The 20,244-nt window shown below is 36.5% G+C and overlaps 1 protein-coding gene across 2 annotated transcripts in view; it reads left to right on the top strand.

Annotated features, from left to right (window-relative positions):
• Positions 1-20,244, top strand: part of NEGR1 (neuronal growth regulator 1) — an 840,835-nt gene that overhangs the window by 537,798 nt on the left and 282,793 nt on the right. Inside the window, exon 4 of one of the 2 annotated variants that reach the window (XM_006098886.3) lies at positions 5,860-5,991. The exons of the other annotated variant lie outside the window; for it this stretch is intronic. Within the exon in view, the coding sequence (XP_006098948.1) occupies positions 5,860-5,991 (132 nt within the window). The remainder of the gene's footprint in view (positions 1-5,859; positions 5,992-20,244) is intronic. 2 annotated transcript variants of the gene reach the window in all.

Here is a 20,244-nt window from a genome sequence, read left to right as displayed (position 1 = left end):
TTAGTGATATATATATATATATATATATATATATATATATATATATATATATATGTAAACATGTAACATGGAGCTACTAGACTGAGTTGTGAGTAAGTCATGAAAGGTTCCTCTGAGGAGGTAATGCATAAGCAGAGACCTGAAGGATGAGAAGCAGTGATTAGGGTGAATTGAAGGATAAGGTGTTTCAGGCAGCAAGAATCAAGTGCATAAAGATAAAAAAAGTCCAGAGGGATGCTATCTCACTCAGCTGACAATTCCCTTCACAAACTCAAAGCTAAAAGCCATCTTTGAATATTGTTTTCAGATCAGAGACTATTCAAGGATGACTATATATATATATAGATATATAGGTATTATTATATATATAGTGAATATTATATATGTATATATTATATATAATATTCACTATATATAATATATATATATATATATATATATATATATATATATATATAAAGAAAGGAGAGAAGTGGAGTGAATCAAGAAGGTTAAATTGCCCTTGGGCATTCAGACAGAGAAAGTGACCCCACATGAGATCAACTGTCAACTCCACCTACAGATCTACAGGGCAGATGTGTGTACTGATCTCCTACAGTGATATGAGAACTAACTGGTAATTTCTAATAATGCTACTTGAGTGACTTTCTTATTTTAACTTCTTGTTCCCTTGAATAAGATGTTAAGACAGAAGCACTAATTCTCGAATATAGTGACTTCTCACCATGGAAACAATATTTATCTAAATTGACCTTCCTGGCATGCCTAAACCTGTGCATTGTAGTAACAGCTAATGCATTTTTTAATTCCTATGATGAGTTCTAACTGCTTTAATTCCATTAACCCAATTAATCCTCACAACATCCATATGAGGCAGGTTCTGTTATCCTCACACATCTCAGATGAGTAAACTAACTGTTAAATTTCTTGTATAATATATCTATAAACGGCAGAGCTGGGATTTGAAGCCAGATAGACAGTTCTAGAACCCACATCCCTAACTTCTCAGTATGGTACAGTCCATAGAAGAAATACTTGCAGGATACCAAATATGCTGGTGGATAATAAGCTGACAGAAAATAACAATCATAAATGTAAATAAACCCTTCGAAGGATATTTTGAGAATTCACTTGCAGGTGACCATTCAGTAATAAATGGCTATGAGACCCTAACAAAATATACTCCTGCAGTAAAACCTTGAAAAGTGGATGACTCCTTCTGAGCAAGGGTTTTGGAAAACGATTGAAATAACTCTGCAAATCAATATACAATCATTGACCTGATTATATGCATTCAGATACCAGTAACTGAGACACGGGGCTTCTAGAAGTGGTTTGAGAATTACTTAGGAGGCAAAATTTACAGGACACAGTGACTGATGGTTGTGGGCACTGAGATAAAATGTATTGTCAAAGTTAATAATGAGGTTTCTGGCTTGAGCAACTGGGTGATGGTCAAAGCACTCACAGTCCTGGAGCACAGGAGGAGCTGCAGAGATGGCAGGGAAGGGCAGGCTGTGTTGAGTGTGTCAACTGTGAGATGGTGAGTCATCCAAATGGAGATGTCCGGTTAAATGCATTTACGTTTCAAGATATAGTTATAGACTAAGTAGATCAATCAAGAGTTTATCAATACATAAATAGTAATGAAATGCAAATGAATGAACAAGATCCCCTGTAAATAGTGTCCTCAGTGTGGGGAAAAAAAGTCAGGACTAAATCAATATTTAAGGGATGTGACAGTAAAGGATTTCTCTTGAAAAAGTGAAAGCAAATGGTCAGAAAGATGAGAGGAAAACTCATGAAAGATGATGTCCTAGAAATTAAGAAAAGCAAGATTTATTTTGTCAAATGTGTTTTTTTTCCTGAAACTTATTAGTGCTTTGTAGAAATTTGATGCTGTTGCTAACAATTTTTATATGCAATATAAAGTATGGTTCATATGACTTATCAAACCATGAAGCTAAGTCTTAATACCCTTTTCGTGGCCACCATAGCAATATTTCTGGCCAGGTTCTTATAAATCTGATGAGAGAGATTTTATAAAGCATAGCTACATCCTATTTTTTCAGCTTTCCTTTTGAAAATGGTGATAATAGTGGCATTATTAAAAGCATGGGGAATCTTTTCAGTTCTTCATTTTTTGAGACAAGTCTACCTATGCCTAGAAGAGACTACACACAAAAGAGAACTATTGTTGAGAGTATAGGCAGTACTTATCCCTTTTTCTTCAAACGTATTGGAAGTTTTTGTTAGTCTTTATGATTTTGCAAAGGATCTATGAAAACTGTAGTCTGTTCTCACCACGGCCATCACCTATCACTTCAGGATGTCAGCAAAGATGGCAATGCTTTGTAAATTCCTTTTCCTTCTCCTGGACTCAGAAAGAGAAGTGACAACTTCTTTGAATGTAAGTGCTTAGTTTTGATTTTCTGTGCTCTTATCTTTACAGGGCTTTATTCATTCATTTTATAAGTGTCCTTATTTATTTACTCAAATATTTACCAAGAATATGATGTTTCAGGCATGCCCCTGGGGCTGAAGACACAGAGATGAACAAAACAGAAACTGTCACTGCACTCACAGAGATTGGCAAAATCTGTGACCAGAGAGGGCTGCCGTATTTCATTGACATTTATTTATATTGGTATCCTAGAAGATAAGAAAATATTGCATAAGGTTTTTATTTTTCATCTAAATTTATAAGAGCACCCGAAGGTAGTGAATATCCTCATAAACATTGTAAAGACTTGGTGTTGGTGATGGTCCTCATGCCTCTAGCTCCCTATATCACTCAGCCTTGCCCTTTACCCTCCCTTTGGGGAAAGCAGTTGGGCTATATTGCATGGACTGAAATGTTCTTTGCATTTTAATGTACTATGCTCAAATCCTCTCCCCTTGTGTCAGGAGTGATGGAAAAAGAGGCAACCCAGCCACGTATGAAAGAGGATTGGTTTCCTGGGCTCCACAACTAAGGTGAAAAATTACTATTGGGGAAAATAGGACAACAAAAACCAGAGGCAGCCAAGCCAAGTACGGACAACTAGGAAGCTTCAGAGTTTGAGTCCTGATGGGCTACTCCAAGTTTCAAACCTGAAATTTATGCCTGGTGAGATCAGACTGAGACAAGAGCAAGGAAGAGTTCAGGATATAAACAGAGCTACTTGTGTAAACACAAGGGAATACTTAGAGCACACATACAGGGAGAGCTGATGCATAGTATGTTGAATGTAAGTGGGGAAAATAAAGTTAACCATGAAGTTATGCTCCCCCACCCCATAAGTGTCTTTATATTAGTGCTATATTACCGATGGTTAGTGTTGGCAATACCATTCATTCACGGGTTCTATAGGTATCGAATTAAGAAATGCATACACACTTACTGCTAATTCTGTACTTGTAAATAGGGACATTGTTCTTTGGTGGAGTTGAGAAGGATCCCGAAATAGGGTTAAGTAGATTGTGTAGTGAGCTCCAGAGATAAATACTCACTAGTTATAAATGGTGTTCTTTGGAGTTGACTGATGTAGTGGTTATGACACTGGAGATATCTTTGTTGTATAGTTTATTATAGTTGCTTTTAATCTTTCAGAGCCTTTTTTATTTTTTCCTGGTAGACATACCTTTCTAATGTGTTTCTTTTTATCCTTCAATACTTTAAGAACAATTGTTCATATATCTACAATGTTTAAACAGCAAAAGGCAGTAATACAGAAACTCACACACACCATATTTAATTATTTATTTAAGAATTAGAAAATAGTTGATTATTCAAACAGGTATAATGTACATTTTTTTATCAAAAAATTCATTTTGGGGGATACATTTTTTAAAATTATCTCAGTACACAAAAATAGAAATATTCAAGTAACATTTTAATGCTGAAAATAAGTTAGGCCTTAATAAATTTGTTTTTACAATGTTTCACAGTAGGATACCTTTAACGTGATTGGCTTCATTTTTCATTGCTATCCAGGTTAATTCTGATACAGTATATCAATTCTTCCGTACTTTAATTTCCATTTAATATTGTTCTTGCATTAATTCAAGTTATACTTTAAAAATTCTAGGATGTGATTAAGGATTCTGCCCTCCCTATATTTTAGTAGTTTTTACAGATACATATAAGCTTAGATTATTTTCATTAATAAGAGTGAAAATAAGAGAAGAAGACGGGAACAATAGGAAACCAATCAATGTTTTATTTGTATATTGGAGTCAGGTAAGGACACTGGGTGGAACCAAAAAAGTGATTATAGAATCAGATTTTAAGTACGTTGGGGCCTTGACTTATGAGTGTCCCGACTAACGAGTTTTTTGAGATACCAGCTGACTCTAGGCCGATGTTTTGCATTGAGTTGACAGAGTAATTTGAGTTAACGAGCTCCTTAACGAGCTCCTTAACGAGCTTGGTCTTGGAATGAATTAAACTCGTAAGTCAAGGCCCTGCTGTATATGGACTTTGAAGACAACTTCTGCTTTTTTAAGTTTTCTTCTTATACCTGAAATAGCTTACCAGCCAATCACCATCCAAGTATAACTCTCCTCTGTCTACACTTTGTGATTAACCAGAAAAAAAAAGAAGTAATGCCTTAATAATATACATCCTAAACACTCCAAGTTGCAACTAACAAAGTCTTAGTAACCTAGAAGGCAGACAGAGCAGTAACTGATTTAGGGCCAGGTAACAGAGCCCACAGGAAAAAAATAAAAGTGTTGTTGTTGTTTTTAATTAACGTGGATTTTAGATTTGGAGCAGCATAACTAAATTTTATTTTGCTTCATTCACAGAAAATTAAATATTCTTACTGGTTGTATAACATACATTATTAGAATAGTTTTGGTGACAAAGTAAGATGAAAACAAAACTAAGAATGATTTTGGAAACAGACCATTTAATGGAATCATTGTTTTATTTTCCAGTTTTCTTTGGTATGCCTTGAAATGTGATTTTAAAAGACTTGTCCAAGAAGGGAGAAGGGTCGCAACCTCTTGAAATTCACATTTCGTTTGCCATGATAATCACAGCCTTTCCCGCCCCAGGTTTCTCTGCTTTCAAATAAATAAAAATTCCATTATTTCAGAAGGCATCGCTCCTTTTTTCAATCTAACTCATTGGGGATATTCTTTCACCTGTGATTATGTCTTTATATTTTTAATCTGCTGCAGTTTTTAGTCAAATAGGATGTTTCCCCTGAAATATTAAAAATAAAGATAATTTAGTGTGCTTTTAATGACCACTATAACTTTTCGTTTGGGAGCCATAAAGATTTTTTGAGGTTTATTGTGTGAGTCATATATAGTATATAAGATGTACCTCTCTTGAAAAAAATTAATAATTTTGGAAACTGAAACATGGTAATGATTTATTATATCTCTCTACTATTTTCAAGCCATCTGGCTTGAAACACTGAGAATGAGATTTCCCCAAAAGGAAAGTAACATTTAGTTAGGTTAAGTGTCAGGTTGCTAGCATACAGTGTATAAAAGTCAATAGGAACCAAGTGATATTAGCGAACTTCATCTGCACCGCTAGGAGGTTGTTGAACTCAATTACAGAAATGTGCCAAGCTCTATTTGATGCGTGACAAGGTTAGGAGACCACAATCAATTAAAAAGAACACATGTATATCCTATTCTGGGGAAACAGTATTGTTATAGTACCCCTTGTTCGGTTTTTGCTTTTTTTTCTCTGACGTTTCCTCTGAACACAGGAGAACAAAGGTTTTAATAATTCCCCAGTTTCATTTGAAATTGTTTTGTCACCAATATCTAATGGGAAGACCCAAGCTTGTTGTTTTACTTGAATGAAGCCTCAGGTGGCTACAATTAAACATGATCTATTTTCTTTTCTTGTAGCCAAACCATTTGAAAACGGACAGTATTTGGACATTTATGGAATCACCAGGGACCAGGCTGGAGAATATGAATGCAGTGCAGAAAACGATGTGTCATTCCCGGATGTGAAGAAAGTAAAAATCGTCGTAAACTGTAAGTCCCATCAACTTTTATCAAAACAACCTCAGAGGAAAAATGCTGTCTGAAATTTATGTTGCAGTTTTTAATAGTCTATTGATAAAGACCACCTAATGATGTGAAAAATGCGTAGATGTTAAAATATTGGTCAAATTGTTTTATGCATCATCAATTATCCCCAATAATCCCATCGTCATTCAGTTGAATGTGCAGATGGAAATATTTCCTATATCCCCCGAGTCCCTGCCATTCTAAACAGTGGTATCCCTACCTCTAATGCACTGCAGACACATGGTGTTTTCGTCATTCTTGTAGCTTTCACCTGTAGCTTGTTTTGACTTAATGTAACTGTGAGACTCCTAATCAAACCTGATGGAAATGAAGTGTGCTGGTCAGTACTCAACAAAGAAAGCAGTTACTGTGCTGCTCCTATTACTTAGGTTATTTAATTTAAAAAACATGGAGAAAAAGAAATTTTCTCATAAACATCATTATTAGGAAGTTGGTGTAGTGAGAGATATCTGCAGAACTATCAATGTCACTAGCCATGCCCTTTCTTTAAATGCATCTCAAACTATTGATGTAAAATATTTTTTATTACACCCTATTTTATACCTTATGATTTCAACAGCCATAACTGAAATGGTTTTTTAAAATTTATCTTTATTGTTGAAAGGATTACAGATGTTCCTTTTTCTTCCCCCATTGACCTCTCCACCTCACACTACCACTCCCTGACCTTCAACAGCACAATTGTCTGTGTCCATGGGTTATGCATATCTTACCTAATAATAGACAAACATGTAAATTGACCGTCCCTCTGCTACACTCACCAGCCAATCAGGAGAGTATGCAAATTAACCCAAGAAAGATGGCGGTTAATTTGCATATGTAGGCACTAAGTGGCAGAACGAAGACTGAAGGCTCTGGCCAGAGCGAAGGCCTGGGTCCCAGATGCCCGAGGAAAACTGGTACTGGCAGCCAGGGGAAGGGAAGGCCTATTGCACGAATCTCTTCATACAACGGGCCTCTAGTATGCATATAAGCTCTTTGATTAATCTCTTCCCACCTTGCCCCTCTTTCCTCTGAGATTAGTCTGTCTATTCCAAGCTTTCATGTCTTTGGGTCTGTTTTGCTCCTCAGACAGCATGGAGGGACCTGGAGAGTATTATGCTAAGTGAAATAAGACAGTCAGAGAAAGACAAGTATTACATGATCTCACTATCTGATGCAATAGTCTTAACTTTAAAAATACCCCCTTAGTATTTTCCTCAAAAAATTTTGCATTATTTAACCTATTCAAATAAAGTACTTTGGAGGTACTAGTATTTTGCCAAGTGAGTACAAGTTATAGCTTTCAATTTTTTCATTCTATTTATACATCTTCCTATTGATGGCTATTGTTAATAATTCATATATCATACCATAGATCAGAAAAAATTTTCCAAATATATGCCAAAATTTTAGAACAAAGCAGTTTTTTCATATTAACATATATCTTTCCATTTCATGGGCCAAAAATAATTATCTAAATACCCCTGGCAGTAGAGCATCAGCCAAGTCAAATCACTGCCATAAAGTAAGATTTGTCAGTGACTAATCTATGCATTTGGGGTTGAACTATCTCCGTGAGACTGAGCAAAGGTGCAGAATTTTTCATATATGTCCTGCAGACAAACTTTAGATTTATCCAAGAAGCTCATTAAAAATGGAAAATTTATGTTTTTCCACATCAACCCTACTGAATCAAAATCCTTGGCGTACACGGCCTGCAGATCTGCATTTGTAATAAGTAGCCATTGAGTCTCATGACTCCAGTTGCAGAGGGCTATTGCTCATCCCTCCTGAACTCTCTAAAATTAGAGGTAAAAAAACATGACTACTAACCATATTTATCTGAGTATTAGTCTACTGATTTTATTGTTGAAGTGGTAGGAAGGGAGGTAAGAAATAGAACTGCTATGGAAGTAATATATTTAGCATTGAGAACAAAGAAATGAAAAGGTGGAGTAAACTGTTAAATTAACAAGGCACCCAGCCCAGCAAGGCATCCCACTCCAAAACCCCAGACCCAGGAGGGATGTCTCCAGTGGGGATGGCATCGAAAATCCAGCTTCTGTAAGGATTCTCATGGCCCATCCTCCACAGATAATCCAGATTTCCCTTTGTACTTACACTTTCTTTCTCATCCTTTTTATCCCCCTGACTTTAGCTCATTGTCACTTATTATTTAATTTGATTCTGTGTTTTCTGCACAAGGGGAGACCTTAGACTAAGGAGGCAGAAATTTGAGAGAAACTGAATTGAAAGATTAAGAGATGACTGACCAACCAATGAGTCATCATCTACAGGATCTGGGTGGAGAAGAGAATCCTATATAATAAAGAGATGATATGCAAATTGACCATCACTCCAACACACAAGATGGCCGCCCCATGTGGTCAAAGATGGCCAGCAGGGGAGGGAAGTTGGGGGCAACCAGACCGGCAGGGGAGGGCACTTAGGGGTGACCAGGCTGGCAAGGGAGAACAGTTAGGGGTGACCGGGCCACCAGGGGAGGGCAGTTAGGGGGTGATCAGGCCAGCAGGGGAGGGCAGTTAGGGGGTGATCAGGCTGGCAGGCAGAAGCGGTTAGGGGCAATCAGGCAGGCAGGCAGGCGAGCAGTTAGGAGCCAGCAGTCCTGGATTGTGAGAGGGATGTCCAACTGCACATTTAGGCCCGATTGGCAATTGGACATCCCTCAAGGAGTCCCAGATTGGAGAGGGTGCAGGCTGGGCTGAAGGACACACACACCCCTGCACGAATTTTGTGCACTGGGCCTCTAGTCCTTATATAAAACAGAAGGTCAGAAACTGGGGACACAAGATGCCGAGAACAGTGAAGGACCTGCCACAGTTTCATGTACCTTGGCAGGAGACAGAGAGAAAGGGCAGTTTATTACTCATAGCAACAGCAGTAGGCAGAGTATTGTCATCTTGCAGCAGTCCCCCAGGCGCACTCAGGGTGATACAATGAGGGCTGGGTGACACCTACATGCCCAGTTTATGTCATAGCTGAGGTTCCCTGAGCTTAGGAAACTTGGTGTGTGTTTTTTGTTTTGTTTTGTTTGTGTGTTTTTTATAATGGCAGCAAGCAAAACTGCCCTTTACCACAGAGGGAGCAATTATCTTTATTATACTGGACTGTAAACAAACCTGCCCTTTGCTCCATAAGGAGAGCTACTTCTTCTGTCTTTGGAGACTGTTTGCTATTACACACATTTTTGAAAAGACAGCTGGGAACAAAAGCTGTCAGTGCCTCTGCTCACAAGACATGCAGAAACACAAGAGGCCCCTGGGTAATTGTTTTTCAGCAAGGGATGGGAGCAGGAAAGTTTGAAGCAGGGCCTGGAGACATTTCATCAGCTGAAAAGTGTGCTTCAGGGGCTTTGTAGCGTGTCAGACACCTAAGGATAGGTAGGAAAGAAGACTTTGTTAACCAACTTTACCTTCAGAGGGGAAACAGGAAAGAAAAAGGGAAAGTTAGAATAAAAGTAAAAGAGGTTGCTTTTTAAAATCAGAACACAGGAAACCTTTATTTTTTAAAGAACTAATTTCAGTTAAATTATAGTCAGTCCTAAGTGCAAATCGTTGTACACACATGATATTAACATAGCTCACACTAAAAAAATGGACCCAATAGAACTTTTAATAATTTAAAACAATCAGCTTTGTCTGCTGCTCCTTCCAAAATTATGCTTAAGATAGCCTACCTTTTCCTAAATGTACCATGAAGAACTGTATATAATACTGATTGATCAATTGCATTCATATCTATTGAATCAGTATTTAATGTAAGAGATGAGTTCTGTTCAGATTTCTGGTCAAGACCTAAATTTTGCCTTTGTTTGGAATAGTTATGTCACACATATACCAATGATGTCTAAGTCATGTAGGTGTGTGAGTGTATGTGTGTAGTTGTTCCTAGTTATGAGGAGGTTTGAAAAGTGTTAATTTTATGAATTTATAAGTCAAAAAATTGAGCACTATCTAAGGATTTTACTGGGATGATTTCCCAAAGGAAATGAGCCAAATCCTACTGAGCAAACTCTATTTTGTCAATGATCACAATTGAGTAGAGTGGTTTATGTTACCAGCACAGAACTGCTCATCCCCAGACAGCCCCAAGAGTCCCTGAGGATAGACTTGTGCCAGGTCAAGGCAGCCATCCTTTTCATCGTTATTAATCAGTATCGATTGTGCTTCTATAACTGCAGTCGCTTTGTGACATAATTTGAAGAGAACTTCTGTCCTTTTTCCCAAATGGGGTTCAAAATGAAATATAATAAATTTTTATAAGCTCTAATAAACTTAGTTATGTGTTAAGTCAATTTGAGAAAGAGATTTAGGTTCCTTGCAAGTTAGAAATGTTTGATGTTAATTATTTATCTAATACTTCTGCCATATTCACTGTATTATAAAACACACACATATAATAAAAATAACATCGTATTTGCCATATAAAAAATAACATCATATTTGCCACTCTGTTATGTGAATTTCTATTCAATTTAATCAAACAGCTGTGTAGTTAAATGATTGGTATAATTGACGTATTTTGTATAGATTGGACTAGTTAGTTGATTTAATAAAATGGCTAATTTTGAGTTATTTACAGATTTTGTAGGTGACTATTCTTTGTCTTTATCTGTATTTCATTATAATTATATATAAAAATGTCTTCATATATACATGCACTTAACATATGTATATATTTCATGAAAATTTTTTAAAAATATCTAAATAATAAAAAGGAATTATGGCAGTATGTTAATTAGACCTTAAAAGATTAATACACATACACATAGCAAGAGAGAGAAAATTTTGGACCAGTTGGTAGGCTAAGCCAGAGGGAGCTAGTGGATTAGAGTTGGACAGTTTCTCTGTTCTTTTTGCATTTGTATTCCATCCCAGAAGCAGCCTAGAGCATACTATTTTTATCGTAGTTCCACAATTTTTATTGTTAAACACACACACACACACACACACACACACACACACACACACACACTGGAAGAATGAATGACTTCCAGAAAACCCATGGGTGCCCATGGGTGCAACTGAAATGGGAAAAACAGGAGCTATGAAAGTCTGTTTAGGGATGAGAACTCAGATTCTATAAAACCAGCAAAGGTGACTTATTTGAAGCTAAATCTGGAATCTGGAAAGGTTAGGAAGTATCATAGACTAATTAAGTAATGTAGCCCTCTATAGGGAGCAGATTCCCAGATATTAGAAATCAGGGAAGCCTACATGACCTAGCCCTTCAAAAGGAATGATATTAGTAAAAGGGGTAGGGTGCTCTGATCTTGTCAGGGGCTGATTGTTCTCCACCCTATTTAGATGCATTCTCCCACTTAAGGGTAACTGTTTTAGAAATGTGGCCCTTATACTCAGAAATAACTTATTTAAACCCCTGTTCTATAATCTGTTGGGTTTGAGAACTTGGGTCACCACTTTACTTTTCTGAGTCTGTTTCAAATTCTGTACAGTGAGGGCGAAAATACATAAATTTCAGGGTTTGGGTAAAGATTAAATGGGATGATGTACATACTAGTACAAAGCCTATAGTTCCTGATGTATGTAGGCAACTGAATAAAATCAATCTCTTCTCTCTCTCTCTCTCTCTCTCTCTCTCTCTCTCTCTCTCTCGTGTGTGTGTGTGTGTGTGTGTGTGTGTGTGCAGTAAGGGATTTTCCTTTCCTTTATACAATGATGTGTTCCTGTCATGTAGAACATCACCTGGTCCAGAGGAGACACCTCCAAAATACTCACTGAATAAATTAATTATTAAAAAGATTAGCATTCTTTAAGGGAATCATTCTACTAGACAAAACAGGAAGAAGATATTAGGTTTTCTCCACAATTTCAAGTGTTTTGTGTGTTTTTTTCCCAAGAAAAACATGAAATCAGTATGTTGAGTAATTTACTTCTGATATTTCTTTTTACTAAATTGTTCAGGTGGATTCAATAAAGGTAGCCTAATATTTAGATAGTGCTTTCACCCAAGGAGAGGAAACACTAATTCCATTTTTTAACAGATAAGAATATTGAGGTTCGGGGAGATTCTAACCTTTAATAACTTCTTTGATTTCAAGAACAAAACAGACATGAATAATGGAAAGTATTAATTAAGCAGAAAAACTATAGTGTAAACCAGATTGAGATAAAAATAGGTCTAGACATTTCAGTTTTCACTCATGACAGTCAAGTTTATGCATTGATCATTTTATTTGGTTTGAGAAAACTTTTTGCACACAATTTCCAGTAAAATAGAATTGATTTATACTTCCTATTGACAAATAGTGAAGATATTTTTGGGTACACTGTGAACTAAGATTTTATATAATAAATCACTGGCATATATTTGTGCATTATTTTGCATCTGATGCATATTTATATATGCAAATATGCACTTTATCTTTCAATATAACTAGCTCTAAACATATGGAATAGAATGTACCAATTAGTATAACTTAGTACAATTGTATCAAAGCCTGAATTTAGGGGCCACTGGGAGAAGGAGGAGGACAAGGCTTCTAATGAATTGAGCAGTTTTCTTAAGCTTTTCATAAAATTGTCTCCAAAACTTTGGGCAAGTTAGGGAAGCATGTCAGACTTAAGACTAGAAGAAATTGCAAGTGACAAACAGATCTTCTTTAAATAAAGAGAAAATCTCTGCATTTAGAGTTTGAATAGGGCAAAGATACTATCATGACCAGAGAGAAATGGTTTTATGTGAATTTATAATTATCACCTTAGTTTATATATCTGGCTTCATTTTATGCCCCTATGTCACTTTCCATTTACTTCATCTTTCCCATTTGCTTAAAATTTACCTTCCTTTCCTATATCTTATATTTCTTTATAGGCTAATTGACACTTCTTTGGAAGAACTCAGGGTGTAAATAATGCCTATTGCTGTCTTCTAAATAAAGTACTAGTTCATATGCCATTTCTGGAGTAAAATGAAGCACTTTAGCAAATCTATATTTGTATATTCATTTACCTATTTACTTATTGTTTACCATGAGACAATCAAGGTCTTAGGGCCTGGGATACTTGCCTTCAAGTACACCATCAAGGAAAGGAAAAGAAAAAGAAACACATAGTTATAATGCAATGTGGCACATGCTTTGATAAACCAATCATAAGGTGTTGCTCAAGGCTATCAGAAGGGCACCAAACACAGCCTTGAGGTATCATGGGAAGCTTGTAAGATACTTTGAACCTGATGGTGTCTGAAGGACAAAATTGAATTTGAGATATATTTTTTTATTTTTAAAAGTGTGTATTTGGGGGAGGGAGTGGTGGGAAGAGTAGTCTCCCAAACATAAGCAGCAGCATTTGCTTAGCCTCATAGAAATCAGGGGACAAAGCACTGCTGGTTCTGTCAGACTGCACTGAGCTGGAGCAACCAAAGAGGGAGCGGGTCTAAGCAGTCAGTAGGACATCCCCTGAGGGCTCCAGGACTGTAAGAAGGGGCAGGTGGGCTGAGGACCTCCCCCCCCCCAGTGCACGAATTTCATGCACCGGGCCTCTAGTATAATTTTAAATAAAAGCTTTCTTCTCAATAGAATAACAAAATATCTAAGAGTAAAACATTTTCACCTTGGGACTTTATGGTATAGACTTAATTCTATGGTTTATATAATCCCTCAGTTGAAGTAAAACTGTTATTAAACATTCAGTTAAGGAATACATGATTTCTTCTATTAAAGGAGACATCATTGATCCTTTATTTTAAATTTTAGACTTACACTTCAATTAATGACTAGTGTGCCAAGGCTATTTTTACTTAATGAGTCTGCTACTCAATTGAACTTAAATGTATTCTTCCATATTTTTATCTAGGATTTGAGAGGAGTTTTAGTGTTAAAAGTCTATTAGTAATTTTTCACCCTTGTGCTCATGGAACATCAAAATGCATCTGTAGTAACTGTATGTACATATTTTTATTATTTATCGTCTTTAAAATTGGAAGATGAAATAATTTTCTTGCTTTTATATGTGAGCAAAACTGTTTGCTAGGTGAGTCTGTTTATTTTGTTTTGTTTATAGTTCTTTCTATGTTGGTATTTATCAATTAGAAAATTTACATCTATTTATATAAATCATATATAATGTATATAAATTAATAGCATGATAAAGTCTGGCCATTAGATAACAGTAAGAAAGCAATTCTAACAGAGTAAAATGCTCTGGACTAAAAACTATTCTATGCCAAATTAGGAGGTGAAGTTAGGAAAAAAATATATGTATAGTCTCCCATTTATATGTGTGCTTCTCTGATGGTGTACTCATCTAGATTCATGCTCTAGTAAGATATCAAAGTGTCAAACTGAAAAATTCAGGGTGGCTTCTTATGAATATATTCTTCAAGCTGATCGAAAGTTCAAACCTTGCACAAACACACAGTTCATAAACCTGTATTTACTTAAGTTCAACTTCATCAGCATATTTCCTCAGTGAGTATACATATCAAGCATGATAATTTATGGAATTGAATTCATTCTAACTGAACACTTAAGAGCTATTCATAGAATGGGAGCAACACTGAATTAATTTTGGGTCTTTTCCATATCGTTAACATGAGAATCCACAGGAATTGTCAGGTGTTCTTAGGTCTGCTATTGCACATATTTGTATATTTTGTGTACATGCGTGCATGTGTATGGAGAGAGTGAAGGTGGAGTGATTAGGGGAATAGAATGATAGAAATGAAAGCAGTATATAAAAGAGTTGTGGTAGATACATTTTGAACAAAAGGGCCCACATTTTGGGGAAACTCCCTTTGTACCTCTGAGCTTGCTTTGCCTGTCCCCACTCATTCCTTCTTTCATGTGTATATTCATTTTCTCTTTCTTGTCCATTAGTATTCTTTGCTCATTATATTTTCCCTCCTTTCTCTTCCCCTTATTTCTAACCACATATACAATAATATTAAACCAATTTTGGAAGACATGTATATAATGAGAATTAGCAATAAATTTTATTCAATCATCTTGGAAACATTTTAAATATACAGATTACTAAATAACCACTCCTTATGCTGAATTGGTCTATATTATATTTCCTTATAAACAAATGGGTAAAATGTTTTAGAAATTTTCTAGGTGATAATAATCCTATATAATAAAAGCCTAATATGCTAAGTGTCTGGTTGTCTGGTCAGCTGTTCAACCAAGCAAAGCATAATATGCTAATGATATGCTAAGGCCCCTCAACTGCTTGCTATCATGTGCACTGGTCACCAGGGTGCAGACATTTCGATTGGTAGGTTAGCTTGCTGCTGGGGTCCAGCCAATTAGGACTGAGTGAGATGGGCCAGACATGCTCTGGGGCCCTCTGGCAGTCCCTCCCCAGCTGACCAATCTCCTGCATCCCTCCCTGGCACTGATCATTCACAGGTAGGGTCCCTTGGCCTTGCCTGCACCCTCTTGCAATCCAGAACCTCTCGGGGGATGTCAGAGAGCCAGTTTGGCTCGATCCTGCAGGCATAAAAGGCTAATATGCAAGTCAACCAAACGGTGGAACTACCGGTCACTATGACGCGCACTGACCACCAGGGGGCAGATGCTCAATGCAGGAGCTGCCCCCTGGTGATCAGTATGCTCCCATAGGGGAAGTGCCGCTTAGCCAGAAGCCAGGCTCAAGGCTAGTGAGCACAGTGGCAGTGGTGGGAGCCTCTCCCACCTCCACGGCAGTGCTAAGGATATATGACTGACGTCTTAGGCCTGCTCCCTCCGGCCCCCCGGGAGCAGGCCTAAGCCATCAGTCGGACATCCCCTGAGGGCTCCAGGACTGTGAGAGGGTACAGGCCAGGCTGAGGGACCCCCCTAGTGCATGAATTTTGTGCACCAGACCTCTAGTAAACATATATGTTTGGAGATTACTGGATAATGGAGTATGAGACAGGAGGTCTGAATTCTATTTTTAACTCATTTAATTATAAAACTTTGGACAATGAACTTAAACTCCTAGATATTAACCCCCCTTTCTAAAATGAGAAAAGCATCTCTACTGTCTCCCTTAAATCTGAGATACCGATGTGTTTCCATGATCCAAAAGTTCAAGGTTTTTTAGGGATTGCATGGATTCAACTCCCAGGAGGCAGGAAGCAAAAGTTTAAAGCAACTGTTTTGGCTTCAGTGTCTAATGATTCCAGGCAACCCAATTCTTTGTTTTGTGAATTCTTTCAGCTGTTTATAAAGGTGATAATTTGTTCTCTCATGCATTGTTGGCAAATTTGGGCAACCTTTTTTAAATTTTAATATCATGGAAAGAATAAGTACAACAATGGAGAAATAAATTTCAGAGAATTTCAAAGTAGAAATGTTGTATCTGCAATGGAGACTGATAGAGGATTTGGAATCAGACAACATGTTTTCTAATCCCAGCTCAATGACTTACTAACTATGGAGTACTGGAAAACTAGTTAACTTCTCAGGGCCTCAGTTCTCTCTCTCTCTCTCTCTCTCTCTCTCTCTCTATATATATATATATATATATATATATATATATATATATATATATATACCTACCTTGAAATTATAAATTATAATTTATACCTACCTTGAAAATTTGTTCTGAGGATTAAATGGCATAATATATTGAAACAACAGAGTGACTAGCACAAGGCAAGTGTCTTTCTAAAAATATTAGTTTGTAGCATTTGTCACATCGCCCTATTTGTTTACATGTTTGCCTTCTTCTGTGGCCTCAAGTTTTTCAAGAGGGCGACTCCTCTTACTCACCTTTGTGCTTGAGGCAGTGTAGGTTAGTGGTTACAGGGGCAAGCTCTGGAGCTGGTCACTCTGGCTTTGAAGTCTAGCTCTGCCAGTTATTACTCTGAGAGTTTGGTCAAATTATTAAGCTTTGTGTGTGCCAGTTTCTTAAATGATTAGGTGGAGAGTATGAGTAATTACATGAAAGTAATACATGAAAATGTTTAGTGCAGATTATTATTATTCCCAATCCCTAACACTGTGCCTGGTAATGAATGTCTATCGGTTGAGTGAATTAATTAATTAATTAATTAATTAATTAATTAATATAAAATAAGAACACATGGAATTCTACAGTTAATGGTTGTTAAATCACCCATATTTATTCCCCTGATGGATATATGCATTTGCATTCACAAAATTTTGTAAATTAGATCTTAGAGTTCACAGGAGTGCTCAGAATGGAATCCTGAGATCCTAATTCTTAGCAGAAGGCTATTTTATTATATCAGCCTGCCTCCATGTAAACACAAAAATGGAATGTAATTCTTTTCAGTCAACCCTATAAACTCCAGTGGCTTTATGAAAGAGAGTATGTAATCTGAAGGGTAACAAGGCAGGATCGTTGTGTGTGATGCAGGAAGGATTTGAATAACCAGAATATACACAGGTGCTAGCTGTCAGAATGGCTGACACTGAAATAAAGGGAAGAACCAAGGAAATAAGGATTCTAAGTGAACAGATAAGATAATCACAATAAACAATCCTTGGGAATAACGCTGCTCTCGGAATTGGTTTGTTCACATATTGTCTGAAGTAAGAGCTTTTGTTTAATAGTGAATGTAATGGTGGCAGAGTCAGGCAGCCTGCCTGCTGGCTGCTGCACAGTGAAGTTAACTGCAGTGCAAACACACACATACACACACACACACACACACACACACACACCAAATATAAAGAAACAAACAAAAAAGCCCATTCTTCTGGGGACATTAAACAGTTCTAGTTTTTATAATTAAAATGAAAGATGATAATGTTTTATTTAGAACAATCTGTATTTGTTTCATGTTTAAGATTCACTCCTCTGTTCTTATCGCCATGCAGTCATGGTCCATTCCATGAAACATCCTCGCACACTCAGAGCTCCGTATTGGGAGCTGCATCACGATACGTGCAGGACCCTGTGTTTGAGACTATAGCACAGCTTTCTCAAATTGTTGATCTCACTACCCTTTTACACTCCTAACGATTATTGAGATCCCCAAATAGCTTTTGGTTGTATACATTACATCTCTTCATGTTCCCTATATTTAAAATTAAAAGTTAAAATTTAAAAAAACACAAAGTAGATTACATCATGTTTTCTATATTTTAAATCACAGCTAAAAAATAACTAAAACACAAAGCAGATTAGACTTATAAGTCAGAGCACTGAGGTCTTCACACATCATGTAGTGTTGGAGAAACTCCTCTGTACATGGGTGAGTGAGTGAAAATTCAAATGGAAACTTAGAATGAAATAGTTTTCTACACAAATAAATAGTTCTCTTAAAGTATGTCAGAAACCATGAGACATCCTCACACGACACTTTGAGAACCGCTATAATCCTCACTAAATTAGTGGTACTTATTAAACACCTGCTATATGCCAAAATATGCCATAATCTACTCATATATTATACTCATTAGACTTCCAAAAAGTTATTTTTATTTAACATATAGACAATCAAGCCATAATGAGGTAAAAGTCATTTATCTAAGATAAGTTTAGTTAAAAAATGGGGTTCAAAGCCAGATTAATCTGCATTCAGAATCCATTTTCCCTGTACATAACAATTTTATCAAATAACATTCATTCGAATGGTATTTATCTAGAGATAATGATGATGATTACATTGGAAAGGATGTTGCTATTACAGAATTTCTAAATTTTTTTCCATATACTTTCTCTGGATTTTATATATATGCTCAAAAATAGTTGCAATAGAAAAATCAATAAATAACTGGCATCTGGAAACAATATTCTTATTTCTGTCTAATGAATGATAATTTACATATGAGAAGAATTTCTTAGATAATGTCTTTAAATTTAACTTACTTTTGTGATAGAATTTCATTTTTTATGAAGCCTTTTGTCAACACCCCTAAATTGAAAAGAATGTGTGTGTCTGTGTATGTATGTGTGTGTCGGGGGGAGGGGGATTAAAAATTCAATTGAGGAAAAATAAGTGTAAAAAAAATTCTCTCTGAAATGTTGGCAATAATACCATATACTACTATTAATATTGATAGTAATATTGTTAAGTCTTATCACATACAAATGAAAATATATTCTAAACACCACATCTAATAAAATGTGTTTTTAACCAGAAGAAAACAAATAAAACAAAACAAAAAGTTTCACTGTTCTGCTCTTATTGCCTTGAGGTCTGTTTTATTAAATTTATCAACAACTTAAAAGTAGTTCGGTGACAACTCCCCAGTTGTTTCAGAGTTAGAGTTAGGAACTTAATAAAATTTCTAATATTTAAATAATATAATGGGCCATAGTAGCTTAATGCACTTTAATTTTTCTCCAGTAAGTTATACTTATTCTTAGTCCAAATAAGTCAGCATTCTGTAGCCTAAAACAGATATTGAGGACGTTTCTGCATTTAGTGCAACTAGATTTACATTATCAGATGGATGAAGTACTAATACATCAGTACTGAGCTAAAGTTCACAAATGCTACTTGTTAATGTTGTTTCATATTTGTGAGCCTATTGGTTTTGCAAATCCTTCTATTTTTCTCTGTGGATGTCAAAAGGACTTTGGACTCAGTGCAATCACATGCACATGCAGTCTTTGATAAAGTCTCTCCTGAAATGTTCTGCACAGTTGACTACTAAATAGAAGGATCTGATGATTTGTGAATTATTTAAGGGTCAAGTTGCATAACTGTGACTAAGACTTAAGTGCCCTGATAGAATTTTATAGGTTTTTCAGTGTGGTAGAAATTTTAAGTGGTTTATCAAAACACATATTTTATCTCCTTTCTTCCCCCAATTCTTCGACTATAGTGTATAGTTAGTTGTGGCTCAACACACACACACACACACACACACACACACACACACTCCAATTTAAAAATTGAGCAGAGGAACTAAATAGATAATTCTCCCTAGAGGACATCCAGATGGCCAATAGACATACGAAAAGATGCTCAACATCACTAATTATCAGAGAATTGCAAATTAAAACCACAACAAGATGTCACCTCACACCTGTCAAAACAGCTATCCTATATAATAAAAGGGTAATATGCAAATTGATCCTAACAGCAGAACCACTGGGAATGACTGGTCACTATGACACACACTGACCACCAGGGAGCAAACACTCAATGCAGGAGCTGCCCCCTGGTGGTAAGTGCACTCCCACAGGGGGAGCTCTGCTCAGCCACAATCCAGGCTGATGGCTGCCAGTACAGCGGTGGTGGCGGAGCCTCTCCCGCCTCCTCAGC

Source organism: Myotis lucifugus, unplaced genomic scaffold (assembly GCF_000147115.1).
Source record: "Myotis lucifugus unplaced genomic scaffold, Myoluc2.0 scaffold_251, whole genome shotgun sequence".
In the NCBI taxonomy this organism is placed as follows: domain Eukaryota; kingdom Metazoa; phylum Chordata; class Mammalia; order Chiroptera; family Vespertilionidae; genus Myotis; species Myotis lucifugus.
This window is presented reverse-complemented; position numbering and strand designations above follow the sequence as displayed.